We start from the raw sequence: 15,206 nt of genomic DNA, 5'->3' as shown, positions 1-15,206 counted from the left end.
TCCCAGGAGGAGCTAGCCAGCGCTGCTGCGCCTAGCACACAGTAGGTCCTGGAGCACCACTCTATTTGTAACTCCAGAGGTGCCGGGAAGACCCACAGAAACTGTTCTAAGACCCCAGCGTGCCGGCACGTCGCCCCAAGAGACCCTTGTAGGCAGCGCGCAGGCGCGGGCTGTTTTCCCGCGAGAAGACAGCCACACGGGACTAGAGCGACTTCCGGCGCCCCCCCAGGATCCCTTGCGGGCGTCTCTAGCCCCGGGGCAGCCGACGGTGCTGGCTGGCGGCAGCCAAGGCGTGCTGCGTTGGCCCAGAGGCTGGCAGACGCACCCGGCAGGCGCTGGGCCCAGCCACATGAAAGGCAGAGCGCTCCACCCGCCAGCTGCCTTTAGCTGGGTTCTGACGCCGCCGCCATGCACCCTAGGACCGGGCCATCTTGATGAAGGGCCGCCTTCCTCCTCAGGCATAGGGATCGGGCTGTCCTTAAGGAGCTCCAGCCCCGGGGCCGGGTGGCCCACGAGTGGGAGCACACTGTTTCCCCTGCCAGGTAGGTGTGCATATCCCCTATTGGACAGAGGAAGAAAGTGAGGGCCAGGGAGGAGAAATAAATTCACCAGACCCTGGGGTTGCTAAATGGCAGAATTTAGCCCTATGCAAGCCTGGCATTTCCCACCACACCAAGGCCTAGCAAGATTTCATCATTCTGTCGGAGCTCTATATGGACGCGGGGACCAACCCACTTCACTCGGCACTCTGGGGGGAATTCGACAGCCAAGACAGCGGCAACAGCAACACCAACAGGAGCAGCTCAAAACTTGCAAGCCAAGCACTTGTTCCCCCCACCCCCCACTTATCCGTAAGGGTAGCTGAGCCCCCAGGCCCTGAGGCTCTGTCCTTGTAATCTCAAATGGTGGCTTCAGAGTCTGTCTGCAATTACTCTGCGGGGATAGGTTCCCCTCACCCCACCACAAACGGCGAAGCCTCAGCTGTCAGCGGATCTGACTTCAAAACCCAAATCATTAAGGAGGAGAAAATCAGGAAGCTTTCTGTTGGAGTAACCCAGCTTCAGGAGGCTTACCCCTTGAGGGCCACCAAAGAAAACATTCTGTCTGTAGCCTCTGCAGTTTTAACCAGGGAATCGAAGTGGGATGAAGACACATCCTAAGATTTTTGCCTGTTTTCAGAGTGTGGAGAAATAGAAAGCAAGAGGTTCAGAAATGCTCACTGGTTATTTCTGTATGAAGTAACAAGGGTATTATTAGCTTGCTCCCTACCGGGCTTTAAACCAATCACTTTTCTAAAGTGGTCGTTGGATCCCCCAACGACTCCATGAGGTGGGTAGCACTATGGCCCACAGCCTACAAGTGAGGAAACTGAGACTTGGGTGAAGTGACTTCCCCAAGGTCACACAGCTCATTAGTGGCAGAGTCGGGGCTTCAACCTACTTGTTGCCTCCAGTGCCCCTGCTCTTATTCTAGTTGTCAACACGTTGTCAACCCCAGGGAATTTGTTCAAGAGAAATCTAATGCCCAGTGACTGTACTATGAACATAGTCGGCTAACCTAGACTCAAGAACTAGCTGGTATCATGGAACACTGTCTGCAGTTAGGACCCACCAACAGCCCCCTCTGGTCTCACGATTTTGTTGTTGTTGTTGTTGTTTGTTTGTTTTTAAAGATTTTATTCATTTTATTTGTCAGAGCACAAACGGGGAGCAGCAGGCAGAAGGAGAAGCAGGCTCCCCGCCGAGCAAGGAGCCTGATGTGGGACTCCATCCCAGGACCCTGGGATCATGACCTGAGCCAAAGGCAGATGCTTAACCCACTGAGCTACCCAGGCGTCCTAGGTCTCATGTTCTTAAAACAACCTATTGAAGAATAGCTAGAAAAAAAGATCGTTTAACCCTTATCTCTGCCCACACACCTCTGAGCATGGCAAGAGGAGAAGAGTCTGTGTTTTAGTAGTTTGGCTTCTCCCAACTCCCTGAGCCCAAGCTAAAGCAGCCCAGAATCCCAACCTCATACCACCTTCTCTGAGGTCTGGATCCAAACCAGGGGGTCTGTGGTGAAAGTCAGCATCAGCCAGTGGAGAGTCTAAATCCCAGATACGGGAATGAAGGCACCTGCATCCTGCCAGGCAATAAAGATGACCTCACTGAAAACCACATCTCAGCTTCTCCAGCCTTAGAACTGCCTCTGAATAAAATCAACCTCATTTTATCAATGTATCTTCAGACCTTGGCTCTGTGCCTAGCATTTTACAGCTTTTATCACACTTAACTCTCCCAGGATTCCTCCAAAGCATTCTTATACCCATTTTCTGGATGAGGAAGGTGAAGCTCCAGTAAGTTGAGTGACTTGTCCAAGATCACATGCCCCAAAAGGAGCAGAGTCTTGGTTTGGACTTAGGTCAGGCTTACTACAGAGGGCATATGTTTAAACACCACTCTAACCTTCCCACTTGGGACTGTTCCAACCCAACAAACAAGTCACTTTAGAGAAACCCAACTCTCTGCCTAAGACAGTTCTTAGAACGCCCTCAAAGAAGTTCCTTTTGGCAAGAAGATAGAAAGCCTAGATGGGATTGGGGCGGTCTCTGATTTCCAAGTCCCTTCATGGTATCAGAAAGAGGTGCCGAAAGCCTTCACAGTTTCAGTCCCGTGTTTCCCTACCTGGCTCGAAACTGCTCAGCAGACAGGGGCGGGGGGGGGGGGAACCAACCTATTTTCCCAGGGAAACATTCACCTCTAGCTTGAGATAGGGCTTGCCTCAGCACGCCAAAGTGAAATCGTCAGCCCATTCATTTACCCTTACAAATTGCTCTGTGAATCCTGGCGCCGGCCTCCCTGCGCTTCCCCCTTTTGGAAACCCCATCGAGCCTCCACGCTCAGAGAGCACCAGGCATCCACCAATGTTTACTCACTCAAGTTCATTCGACATCTTCTTGCTCCCAGGCTCCCAGGCTCCCAGGCTCCCAGGCTCCCAGACGAAGACGCGCACCAGCACCGAGGCTCTGCTGACTGACCGCTTGTCTCTTAATTCTTGCCTGACATAGACATTCCCTGCCCAGGGAAGTGTTTGATTTATGTTGAGGTTTGAGTGTCCGGATTTTGCTGACAGGTAGGTTCCCGGCAGTGCTGGTGCTGATTGGCTGTGGGTACAGGTGCCGGCGACAGCAGGTATGCCTCAACAGGTGCAGCTGTTAACTCTTGGCCTGCCGCGTTGGGGGTGGAGCCAAGGGGGCTGGCTGGGTGGAGCTGGCCAATTCCTTCCTAGGTGAGGGGGTGGGAGGAGGAGATCAGGGAGCGGGGAGGGCGGAAAAAAATGTTGGAGAGATGATAGCTAGAGGAAAAGTACAGAGACAGATAGTTGGCTAAAGGAAATCTCGATTTCTGTTTCTAGTTAGTATCCCGGATACTCAGGAATACCACCCCCACCCCGCCAAATTTGTTGCCCCATTTTCTATCCACCATCAACTACTTCACAGCCACTGGGGAATCGTCAAAGGAGAGAAGAGATCCCCCAACCCTTCCCCACACCCCCCAGGCCCCTGGCTGGGGAAGAGTTGTCTCTGTGTAAGCGTCCATTCTCTTTTTCAGAGCTTTCCCCTTAAAATATTAATAGCTTCTTTCTGAATAATGTTTTACAGTTATTCAGGTGAGTTCTTGGATTCTCACAGTAACCCATTGTGGTAGATAGTACTGCACCCCTTCCTTCCCCACACACCTTACAGGTGAGGAAATGGAGGCTGGAGAGGTCAATTTACTTGCCCAAGGGCAAAGCTAGTGAGTTCGGAGCCCAGATCTGAATCTTCAGTCATCTCGTCTGGCTGTTCGTTCGGTCATCTCCACTGACTGGCTGTGAGCGGCCTCAGTTCAGCACATTTATGGGGCACCTGTTGTGTGCCAGGCCTTTTTCTGGGTTTGGAGGAGACAGAGGCCGAGAAGACAAGGATCACTGGTTTTTGTTTGATTGTTTGTTTGTTTAATTTATTTATCTGACAGAGATCACAAGTAGGCAGAGAGGCAGGCAGAGAGAGAGAAAGAAGCAGGCTTCCCGCTGAGCAGAGAGCCCGATGCGGGGCTGGATCCCAGGACCCTGGGATCATGACCTGAGCCACCCAGACGCCCCAAGGATCACTGTTCTGGAAGAGTCTATAATTTGGAGTGTGCGTGCATGTGTGTGTGTGTGTGTGTTGGTGGCAGGGGGGCGGCTGGGGGTAGGGTGGGAAGCAGCCCTTTATTTGGTGTGATACAGATCTGAATGAGATATGAGCAAACCAAATGCCTCTGGTCAACACAGAAGGAATGGAAGGGTTGAAGCCGGCCACCTCCAAAGCCTTAGCTAACTGGTCCTTTCACCCTCTAATAAGTGCTTTCTTCCTCATTGGAAACACAGGAGAATCAGATACCTGTCAGACTAAGAAATTATAGAATAATTGCTGTGAGCTGCCTGTGTAAAGAACAAGGTTGGTAAACCCAAAAGATCCACAAATACAAGTAGGAGAATGCTAGAGCTGTTTTTAGAGCTTCCACCAGGATTAATTTGAAATTAAATCTAAGCCAGAGATCTTGGTATCTGTTTTTGCCCTCTCTCTTTCTGTTCTCTGCCCACCCCCTCTTCCCTTTTAGCAAATTATCTCTTTGCTCTGTCTTCCTGGGAGCCTCACCTTGGCCCACTCCTTTCTCTCTCAGGGAAGGGTGAGGTTTCAGCTACTCCTGCCAATATGATGGAGGTTTTCAGGGTAAAGTCAGAATCCACAGGAGAGCCCTCTTGGCGGGCGGGGTGGGGGTGGGTAGGCCTATGGAGAAGTGTTTGAGAACTGTCAGAGGTTGGCTTCTCACTGGAGGCTCTGTGTGTGTGGCAGCCAAGGGGGCCCTGACAAGTAACAGTAAATAGTAGTAGTAATTGCTAATAAAGCCACCAGCTCAGAGCAGGGCTTCCCAGAGGCCCTTGTTAAAGTAAACACTCAGTCACTGTATCACACCACTTCACTGGGTTCCTTGCAAAGCTCTTAAAACTTTCTGATATTTTTCTAATTGTTCATTGTCTGTCTCCCCTTCTCTTGGAATGTGAACTCCATAAGAGTAAAGACCTTGTCTGTCCTGCCCGCTGGTGAACCTCCAGTGCCGACTACAGTGTCTGGCAGACAGCCGGTGCTCAGCGCACCGGGTAGCATGCATCGTGCCGCGCCTTGACTCGCAGTGTCTCATGTACTCCTCCCAGCGACCCTATGAGATGGGCACTGTGGTGATCCTTGTTTTAGAGCCAAGAAAACTGGGGTACAAAGTGAGTAAGTGAGTCATTCAAGCCGCAGAGCTTAGAAGTGGTAGAGCTAGGGCTGGGATTTGATCCAAGAGCAGAGCCTGGTGTCCAACCACTTCACAGATGTTATTGGTGGCAGGAGAGCCACTGGGTGCCAGCTGTAACTGCAGAGCTCACTGTAGCCCCATGGATGGCACACGTGTCTGCCCGCCTCCTGGGAGGCTGGGAGTTTCTGTCAGCTGTGTTGCAACTCACAGGTAAAGGGCTATGGAGGTGACTCATGTTGGCTGGGCTCAGATGGAGGCTGGGATTCCAGGCGACGTGTCTGTGCTCGCTGGACTTTTTTAAATGGGTCTTCTCTCTCTCTCTCTCTGCTTCTGGGTTTTGCCTCTTTAATCACCCGCACCCATCTGCAGAGATTAGCAGAGGCCCAGATCACGGGGCAGAAGGGTCCCATGTCTCCAAACACAGGAAGGCACCCTGGATGGGATGGAGGGATTAGTGCTCTTGGATAAATAGGGATACCAGGGGACTGTTTACAAGGTTGCCAGACCCCTAAGCAGGAGCTATGGCTCCCAGTTGTGAAGCATGGACTGTCCCAGCCCTTCCTTAAATGAATGAGAGATGCCAGGGTTTGAGAGAGACACTACCCCAGCATTGCACCCACCCCCTTTGTCTTCCTATGTAGTATGGGTATGGCCCAGGGCTAGGCTGGGCTGCCATCTCTTCCTCTCTTTGGATCGGCCCAATTCTTGGAAATTTTGGCTGAGGAGGGTGAAAACAGAGACCAGCTGATCACATGTGACATAACAATTATATATGCACGATAGCAATTGTAAACAATGGTGGCTGTTATTTTGCTCTTTGTATGTGGGAAACACTGCTGAGAGTTATCTGTGTTAGCTGGTAGTGTTGGTTTATTTGGTGTGAGTCTGGCAGATCCGGGTTCACATCCCAGCCCCAGATGTCATGTTGGGCAAATGACTTAGACTTTCTGCGCCTCCGTTTCCTCAACTGAAGAGTGAGGGTCATGCGAGGATGAAATGAGATGGTGTGTGTGAGGTGCACTGGGCTGTGCCTGGCACGTAGCATTCCATCGTTGTTTGGAAAGACCTTTTTTTTCTCATTTAATTTTCACATAAACCTCATGAGGAAGTTATTCCCTCATTTTACAGGTGTAGAAACTGACTCAGAGATGACATCTCAAAAGTGAAAAGCTAGTAAGTAAAAGAGCTGAGATCTAAACCTACATCTTTCTGCTTCCATTCTCGTAGAGCTAGATGAAGTCAGGGATTGTCCTAGGTTCAAGTTCTGCCTGACACCAACTACTTTCTAGCTGTATGACTGGGTAAATTTCTCTCAGTTTCCCTCCATCTGGGACAAGATTAATGAATCACTGTAAGGGGGGAGTTGCATATCAGATCATCTAGGTTTCCTTTTCTAGATTACTTCTGGAAAAGAAATGCTCCTCTTCCCAACACATGATCTGCTCCCTCTGGAAGATGGCATGGTCCTTCATCTCTCCTTTTCTTTCCAGGATTATCTCCAAAAAGAGTGTTACACTCTTGACATGTTAAGGAGGAGTAAAGGTTAGGACTACTGAATTAACCATGTGCTAAGAGCAAGGGCTGTTTTGTTTGTCTGCATAGGTTGTGCACTGCACAATCACACTGCCATTGTACAGTACAGGACTTGTGCTATTGGACATGATGGCACTGCTAACAATCTTTTTTTTTCCTAACCCATAAGACTTCATGGATACCCAAAACTTAATGAAAATCTGTTGACCTACGTAAAAATATTGAAAGGGCAAATTCCCAGATGTTAACAGTACCTCTCTGTAGGTGCTGAAATGACAGAATTTTAATTTTTTACCTCTCCCCTACCGAGTTTCTGCACTGATCTTGCATTGCTAATTAGAAATGCTATACAAAACTCCAGTTTTGTTTTGTTTTTAATATTTTTATTTTTTAAAGTAATCGCTACACCCAACGTGGAGCTTGAACTCACGACCCTGAGATCAAGGGTCACAGACCGTACTGACTGAGCCCACCAGGCATCCAACAAAACCCCAGTTTTGTTATTTTTTTAAGATTTTATTTTATTTTTTTAAAAGATTTTATTTATTTATTTGACAGAGATCACAAGCAGGCAGAGAGGCAGAGAGGAGGCACAACGAGAGAGAGGGAGAAGCAGGCTCCCCGCTGAGCAGAGAGCCCAATGTGGGGCTTGATCCCAGGACCCTGGGATCACGACCTGAGCCGAAGGCAGATGCTTAACCCACTGAGCCACCCAGGTGCCCCTACAAAACCCCAGTTTTAATGCCCAATAGGTGGTCCTTGTGTCCCCACTCTTTCAGGAGCAAAGGTGGAAATGGAGCCTAGTAGACATTCAGAGTCCTTGCTTGGAGCTTCCCTGTGACGTGCATGAATGGAGAATGGGGGCTGCCCAAGTCACAGCTCCTAGCAGGGAGCTCAGGAATCAGCCCTAATCTTGCCTTCATTCAATTTATTATCACTTATCAAATTATCATCATTTATTGAGCACTCATCCCATGATACTTGCTTAAGATGCTTTATCCCATTCCTGCCTGCCAAATTCGGTGACCTAATCTACCCCAGACAGACTTGGCTCCTGGAGTATTGCCAAGTTGCTAAAGGATATCAGCTCCGCAGTCAACACCCCAGACCTTGGATGAGCAGCTCTCTTCCTTGTTACCTGAATTTCCTCCTCACTGAAGTGATCACTGTGAGGACTGAAGGAGATAAGGTCCTTAGTGTGTGCTGTTGTCGCTGTCTGGGTCAGGAGCACCTCAAGGTGCTTTCTGTGCATATCCTGTCATTTTCCTGAGCTCCCCATTTTCCAGAAGAAGAACCAGCTCTGAAAGGTGAGGTAACTCAGCTAAGGTCACCTGGCTGTCTCCTTAGTGACAGAATCAGACCAAGGTCTGCCGGACCGTAAAGCCTCGGAAATGGATCTTTCAGCCTCCTAAGGGCCTTTTTGGAAAAAAAGCTTTGTATGGAGGGTGGGGGGGAGGAGAAAGGGAAGGAGGGAAGAAAGGAAGGAAAGCAGATAGATTGGCTGATAGGATTTGTAAGGTAGGAAGGATTTAAAATCTTCTGGACTGTGGAAACCACACGGGAAAAAATAAACTTTACAGGGCATCTGTTCCAGGTCTCAGCATGAGTGTTCAATAAATATTTGTTGAATAAATGAAAAGTGGATGAACATGTATAATTTACACAAGATCGTTGATATTGTGGCCATATCACCTGTTGCCTTCTGTCCCCACTCCCCAGAGACTTCCAAAGTTGGAATTGCTGTGCTCCTCCCTAGTAGCATATACCTTTGGACCAGTTACTCCCTTCTGGAAGTTTCAGTTTTCCCATCATCCCTCGACGGGGTTGACTTGAGGATTAAGTTAAATAAGATTTCAGGGAAAAGCCAATGGCAAGTAAACCATAGGTACCCAATAAAGCCATGTTTATAGGTGAGCACCCAGCTTAGAAAGGGGTCCTCCTCACTCACTTCCTCTTTCTAGCCTCAACACACAACTTAGTTCCCAGCACTCGGCACTCCACCTCTGTTAACAACCTGTTTGATGAGTGAAGCTCTTCTCAGTTGAGAACATGTTTTCCTATGCTTTACCTCCTCTGGTGAGCCACAGTGCATGGGGGTAGTCAGAGGGTGATGTGTTTTTGGCCCCATTTATACTCAATGTTTGAGAAAGCATTCCTACTTAAGCAAAGGAGTTCAGATTGGAACCTCAGATTTTGGATAAAGCATCACCCTAGATACCAATCCTAAGGGGTCCCAAAAGCATGACTAGGCCTGCACCTAAAGCTCCATGAACATTCCATCCCAATATTCCTCGCTATCCCATCACTGGGCTTAAGTAGAGGGATAGGCCCCACACCCTACGCAGAGAATATAGCCCAAATTTAAAAGCCTGGAAGGACCTAGAAGTTGTGCTTGTGGAGGATCTGGGTAGGCAGCATCCAGATCTTTTGTGTTCTGTACTTGAGATTTTTATCACAATTCTGCCATTAACATGACCTATATGCCTTCCTAGAAGTGTTTTGGACAGGAAGAGTCATTATAGGGCCTGGAGTTGTCCTCAAAGCAACTCTTAAAAAAACCAAGAGAAAGCCTCTGATTACCTGGATACAAACAAGCAAGGGTTTTTGTTTTTTTTTCCCCCCACTTATCAAGTTGATAAAGATGAAAGAAAATGCCAAACCCCGGTGTTGGCAAGGGTGAGGGAAGACGGACTCCCTTCTTGCTGGAGGGAGGGTGAATCAGTCCAAACGTGGGCTTTAGATTTTAGCTCATCTTTGATCCAGCAATTTCACTCATAGGAATTTAGCCTAAGCAAGCAATCTCTGTGTAAAGAGTTATCTGCGAGGATATGCATCAGAGCATTGTTTATAATCCTGAAAAATGAGAATTAATATAAATGCTCTTCGACAGAAGCTCGGTGAAATAAGTAAGATAACCCCATTGGAGTGGCACACTGAGCCGCGGTTTTTGCGGTGCTGCAGAGGGCCCCTTAGTGCATTGCAAGTTATTTACTGAGTTTACAGCACAGTTGTTAGCATTTATGAGTCCTTAGAGTATGCCCTGGGCTTAACTGTTTAATCTCATTTAATCATCACACCAACCCTATGAGGTAGCTACTGTTATCCTTTTACAAATGAGAGGAGGGAGGCCCATTCATGATACAGCTTACCCAGGGTCATTTCAGGGAGCTTCTGGGTCTTGAAGCTGGGTCTGAGTTCCTCATTTTGAGTTTTGAGTCTCAAACTCTACTTTTACTAAATTAATCCGTTCCCCCCCCCCTTTTTTAATACAGGGCCCACAACCAACATGGAACCTTAAACTCACGACCCCAACACAGACCTGAGCTGAGATCAAGTGTTGGATGTTAAGCTGACAGAGCCACCCAGGCACCCCTAATCCATTCTTGTTTTTAAAATCCATTTATAAGGGGGCGCGTGGGTGGCTCAGTGGGTTAAGCCTCTGCCTTTGGCTCAGGTCATGATCTCAGGGTCCTGGGATTGAGCCCTGCATCCGGCTCTGCTCAGCAGGGAGCCTGCTTCCCCCCGCCCCCCTACCCCACCGCCTGCCTCTCTGCCTACTTGTGATCTGTCTGTAAATTAAAATCTTTTTTAAAAAATCCATTTATATGAATAGAAAGAATAGGAAAGCTACACAACAGAGAGAATCATGGGTAATGGGATCAGGGGTCATTTATATTTTATTCTTTTGGTGTATCTGTGGGCATTATTTCTTCCGTTAATAAAAGAAAGAAAGAAACTACAGTTATTAAAAAGTAACAAATCAGAGAGGGCTTGCCCCTAAGCTGGGAAGGAGGAAGTAGCCAAAGCACTATCTGGAGACTCTGTGTTGCCAGGAACTGGTCAGAGCAGAAGGCAGTCAGGGAAAGCAGCCTCCACCCTAGAAGGAGAGGGCCCCCTGGAAAGAACATGGACCATGGACCTGGACCTGGACCCACCCCCATTGCAGGCCATCCCCAGCCTGCACCCTAAAAAGGCCATTAAATAAGATACTGCACACTTCCAAATTTAAAGAGCTTTTCTGAGAAACACCTGTTAATCCCCACTAACCCCATGGCTAAAACGTACTCCCCCCTCTCATCTATCTGCAGGGGTCAGAGTGGGGGCTTGGAGGGTTCAGGTGAGGGTCTCCTTGTGGAATGACAAGGAAAATGTCCAAGGCCTGGCTTGGGCACAGCCCCATGATGAACAGGAGTATCTGGGGTCAGTGATGCATTCCTAGGTCAGAGTGGGGTGGGGTGGGGTGCGATGGGGCCTGCTCCAGCTCCCAGAGGTTCAAGTAGGCAGGATAAACCAACCCATAATGTCCGTTGTTGCTATGTCTTTACAGGTTCTCTTCAAGTTCTGCCCCTGGTGTTTGCGGAGATCTGATCTCACTGGAGAAGGGGTTGGGGAGGGATATGTTGGGGTCTCCTGGGCCGTGTAGTCCCAGGTTAAGTGCTCGACCTTGGACCTCAGACATTGAGGTTTGGATTTTGCTGAATCCGTGACTGGTCTGCCCCGAAAGATTTTTAAGGCCCTCAGTTTGGTGGCAGGTGGTCAACATTGGGGAGTGGGAAGGGGAAGAGGTTCTGTGGCCTACTGTGTGCCCTCAGGAAGGCCGCTACTCAGAGGCCATCATCGTTCGCCACTCCCTCATGCCCCTGCTCACTATTCCTGCCTGTGCTCAGGACAGTCTGCGCGCCCTGCCGGGGCCCCTGCCGCACGGTGGCTGGCTTTCCCTCCAGACTCCGTCCATCGATTTGGTTCTGTCACCCCCTCCTTCCATTTTCCAATTGTTCTGGGAGCTCCTCCACCTCAGGACCCGCCGTCTAGATGTGTGCATTATTCATTTAAGGAATATGAAGGTGTATTTAATAATTAAAAATTATCACGGAAGCTCTTCGTTTTTGAGCACTTAAGTATATGCCGGACTGTGATAAACACTTTTCCTGCCCTATTTCACTCAATCCTTACAACTGCCCAAAGATTTAGATCCAATCACCACCTCTAGCTTATAGATGTGGAATCGAGGCATGAAGAGGTCAGGGAACTTGACAGGGTCCTACAACCCTAGGGTGAGGGGAGCTGGGATTCTCAACTGAAAAGAGCTTCACTCATCAAAGCACCTGCACCTCCAATCTTCCCCTCCCCCCTCCCCCTCCCCTCCCCCTTCCCTCCCCCTCAGCGTGATGTAGAATCCACACCCAGAGCACGGGCCCCGAACACGTGCATGCCCACACATGGTAGGGCCCCTCTAGCTGAGATCTTGTATTCTGGAACCAAACTACTTGAGTTCAAATCGTGACTCTGCCATTTCCTACTTGTGTGACCTTGGGCAATTTCTTTGATCCCGCGAAGCCTCAATTTCTTCATCTTGGAAGTAGGCACAGCTCCTGCCTGGGAGGGAGTTAAATGATTTCACGCATGTGAAGCATTCTGCACCGCTCTCGTGCACCAAGTCCTGGTAATGTCAGCTGTTGTTGCTGTCATTATGGATGGCTCATCTTGCCTCCCAGGGAAACAGTGAGTTCCTTGTCTTGTCTCTTCTTCTGCTCTGGCCCCCACGGCTCTCAGCCCAGGGCAGATTCGCCCAGGGATGGACGTTAGTCACCAGGCTCCTCCTCCTCAGAGGGGATGTGAGCGTGAGTGTTCTCTCTGGCCAGACTCTGCCAAAATCTGAGTCATGACTTGATGGCTGTCCCTGAAGAGATGCCACAGCCTCAGCCCCTTCCCCTTTCACAATGAGCTCTGTCATTGACACCCTCCTCAGGCATGAGCAGACACCCCCGGGGATTACCCATTAATGGGGCCCGAGGACACCTCCAGGAGGAAGAGACTCGGTAGGCAGATGACAGGGACCTGACTCTCCAGCCAGTGCCTTTGGCTGTTTGACTGTATTCAGAACCATCAGTGGCCTCCGAATTGATTGATGACCAGTATAGGGCCGCAGTATTTCATTGCGCTGCCCTTGGATAACCGACAACTTTCGCTTGGCCCCATCTGGACAGAACACGTTTGGGACCCTTTTGTTTGCCTCTTGTCCACTCTCCAGGCCCCCGGAAGTGCGAGGAGGTCTGGGGGAAGTTAAGGTCCTCAACTTAAAGACTTACTGTGCCTTAGATAGTTTAGTGTTAATGATTCCAAGCTCCCGGTCTCTAGCCAGGCCTAGCTTCAAAACCTGACTCCACTTTTGCTGGCTGTGGCTCTGAGCTTCCTAACTTGTTTCTCTGCGTCTGCTTTTCCATCTGTAAAATGGCAACAGTAGTAGTATTGACTCCATAGGATGATTGTGGGGATTAAATGCATGTGAAGCACTTAATACAGTGCCTGGCATGTGGCTGTCACCAATACTGTTGTTAAGCAGTGGAGAGAGAGCACTGGACCAGGAGTCAAGAGGTCAAGTCAGAGGTCTGCTGCTCATTGGCTATGTTGACCTTAGGCAAGTTAAATCCCTTCTCTGAACCAGTTTCTTCAACTGTGACATGAAAAGTTTGGGTTTGGTCATTCAAGTTCTTTTTATTTATTTATTTTTTAAGGTTTTATTTATTTATTTGACAGAGAGAGACCCAGTGAGAGAGGGAACACAGCAGAGGGAGTGGGAGAGGGAGAAGCAGGCTTCCCGCCAAGCAGGGAGCCTGATGGGGGGCTCCATCCCAAGACGCTGGAATCAAGACCTGAGCCGAAAGCAGACGCGTAATGACTGAGCCACCCAGGCACCCCAATAAATACAATAAATAAAATCTTCTTAAAAAATGATGAATTAAATGTGCCTGACAGGAATGTGTTTATAATTTCTTAAATAAAGGAACAGGTTATAAAACAGACTATAATCTTATTTTTACAAAATAAACTTAATGCCTGAGCCACCCAGGCACCCCTATTCATTCAAGTTCTTTTTAGCTAAGATTTGTGATCTGTGATTTTGAAGGTGCCCCCCCAAAAGAAAACAGAGTGGTAGAAAGAATTAGTACCAGATGTCTTTATCTGCCAGAATCACATTTCACAAACCCCAACAACTTGGCACCATCTTCAGATGTCCCCCATTCCCCACCTCCCCATCCAGCAGCCAGTAGGCTGAAACTTCTCAACCCAGAAACTGTTTGCAAGACCCCAAGAGGTTTTCTGGAGCCACCATGAGACCCCAGGGAAGGCATGGGGTTAGAAAGCGAAGCCTGCATTACAATGAAGGGCCAACCTCAAACATCACACCCCAGAATGTTACCCTCCATGCCTCTGGCTACAGGGCTACTGTCACTCTTCACTTCCTCAGAATGGATTAGTTTATGACAAGGGAGGGATGCTTCCCCTGGAGCCTGGGGGTATAGTGATCTGTTATAAAATAGGCCCCTCCAGGGAAATGGAAGGTTTGGGTTTTTTTTTCTTTTTTCTTTCTCTCTCTCTCTCTCTCTCTCTCTCTTTTTTGGTGTAGTGACCTCTGACATCACCCCGTACCCCACCCCCTGGCCTCTCTAGCAGTCTGAGTCACCCCCAGCAGGGGGACAAATCTGGCATCCCCAGGAATGAGAGCCCTTCCCCACAGGAGTGTCCGTTAGTGCAGAGTCCCACTGAGTTATTCTTATGCCCTGTGTGACCCCAGGGGGATGAGATTGGTGGGATTTACAGAAAATAAAAAGCATTTGGTTTCAACTAGTTCTACCAGTTCTCCCCCCTACAGTAAAACATCACTTAACCATTTTAACGTAACAAATTTCCTTTTACAGAGACAATGGGCTTTGGAGGAATTTATGGGTGGTGACAAACAGAGGCGCTTTTTACGAAGCCCTTGGCTCTCAACACATGCCAAATCTTTTATACCCATTATCTTACTATTTTTTAAAAAATTACTGATTTCACCATGAGGAAAAAATATGACGATTTTCATTTTTCAGGTGGGGAAACTGCAGCGCAGAGAAGGAAAGTGATTTGCTCAAGGTGAACGGTGGAGCTGGGACTTGAACCTGGGTCGGAATTACTCCAGAACATCTGGCAGCCACAATCTGGTGTACAAACGTGCTGGAAGCCTTGTTGGTGAAGCCGTGCCTCGACGGTGATGAGACCCAGGTCTGCCCATCTGTCATGACATCTCAGACTCTTGTGGAAGGCCCACCTGATCATCTTCTAGTCGGACAGCTAGGACCGCTGCCTCGCAGGGAGTATAAGTAACTTGTCTGAGCCAGTCCTGGGAAGGGCAGAGCTCAGCCTCTCGCTCTTTGTCTGTGGGAAAGAGGCCAGTTCTAGCAGTAGAGCTTGTGATGGGGGACTCAGTTTCCCAATCATTGTCATGTTAATGGCCGGTAACCATGAACTCTTTCTCCTTTTCCTTCTGTCCAGCAAATGCAGCATCCCAATGCAGCCAGTCATGAAGAGAACATTTCCGTAGGAATTCTG

General features: G+C 48.9%; 1 protein-coding gene and 1 long non-coding RNA gene across 2 annotated transcripts in view; one reads left to right on the top strand and one right to left on the bottom strand.

Moving 5' to 3' along the window:
* GRHL3 (grainyhead like transcription factor 3) overlaps positions 1-2,975 on the bottom strand; it is a 33,707-nt gene extending 30,732 nt beyond the window's left edge. Inside the window, exon 1 of the mRNA XM_032863753.1 lies at positions 2,918-2,975. Coding sequence (XP_032719644.1) covers positions 2,918-2,934 — 17 coding nt within the window. The 5' untranslated portion in view covers positions 2,935-2,975. The remainder of the gene's footprint in view (positions 1-2,917) is intronic.
* LOC116871201 lies at positions 241-14,947 on the top strand. Its single transcript, XR_004383357.1, has 3 exons — positions 241-542; positions 2,957-3,114; positions 14,708-14,947. It is a non-coding gene; the product is annotated as an uncharacterized LOC116871201 (long non-coding RNA).
* Positions 14,948-15,206: the final 259 nt, after the last annotated feature.

Source organism: Lontra canadensis, unplaced genomic scaffold (assembly GCF_010015895.1).
Source record: "Lontra canadensis isolate GAN:19392208 unplaced genomic scaffold, GSC_riverotter_1.0 scaffold25, whole genome shotgun sequence".
NCBI lineage: Eukaryota > Metazoa > Chordata > Mammalia > Carnivora > Mustelidae > Lontra > Lontra canadensis.
Note: the sequence above shows the minus strand (reverse complement) of the source record. Positions and strands in the feature narration are given on the sequence as shown.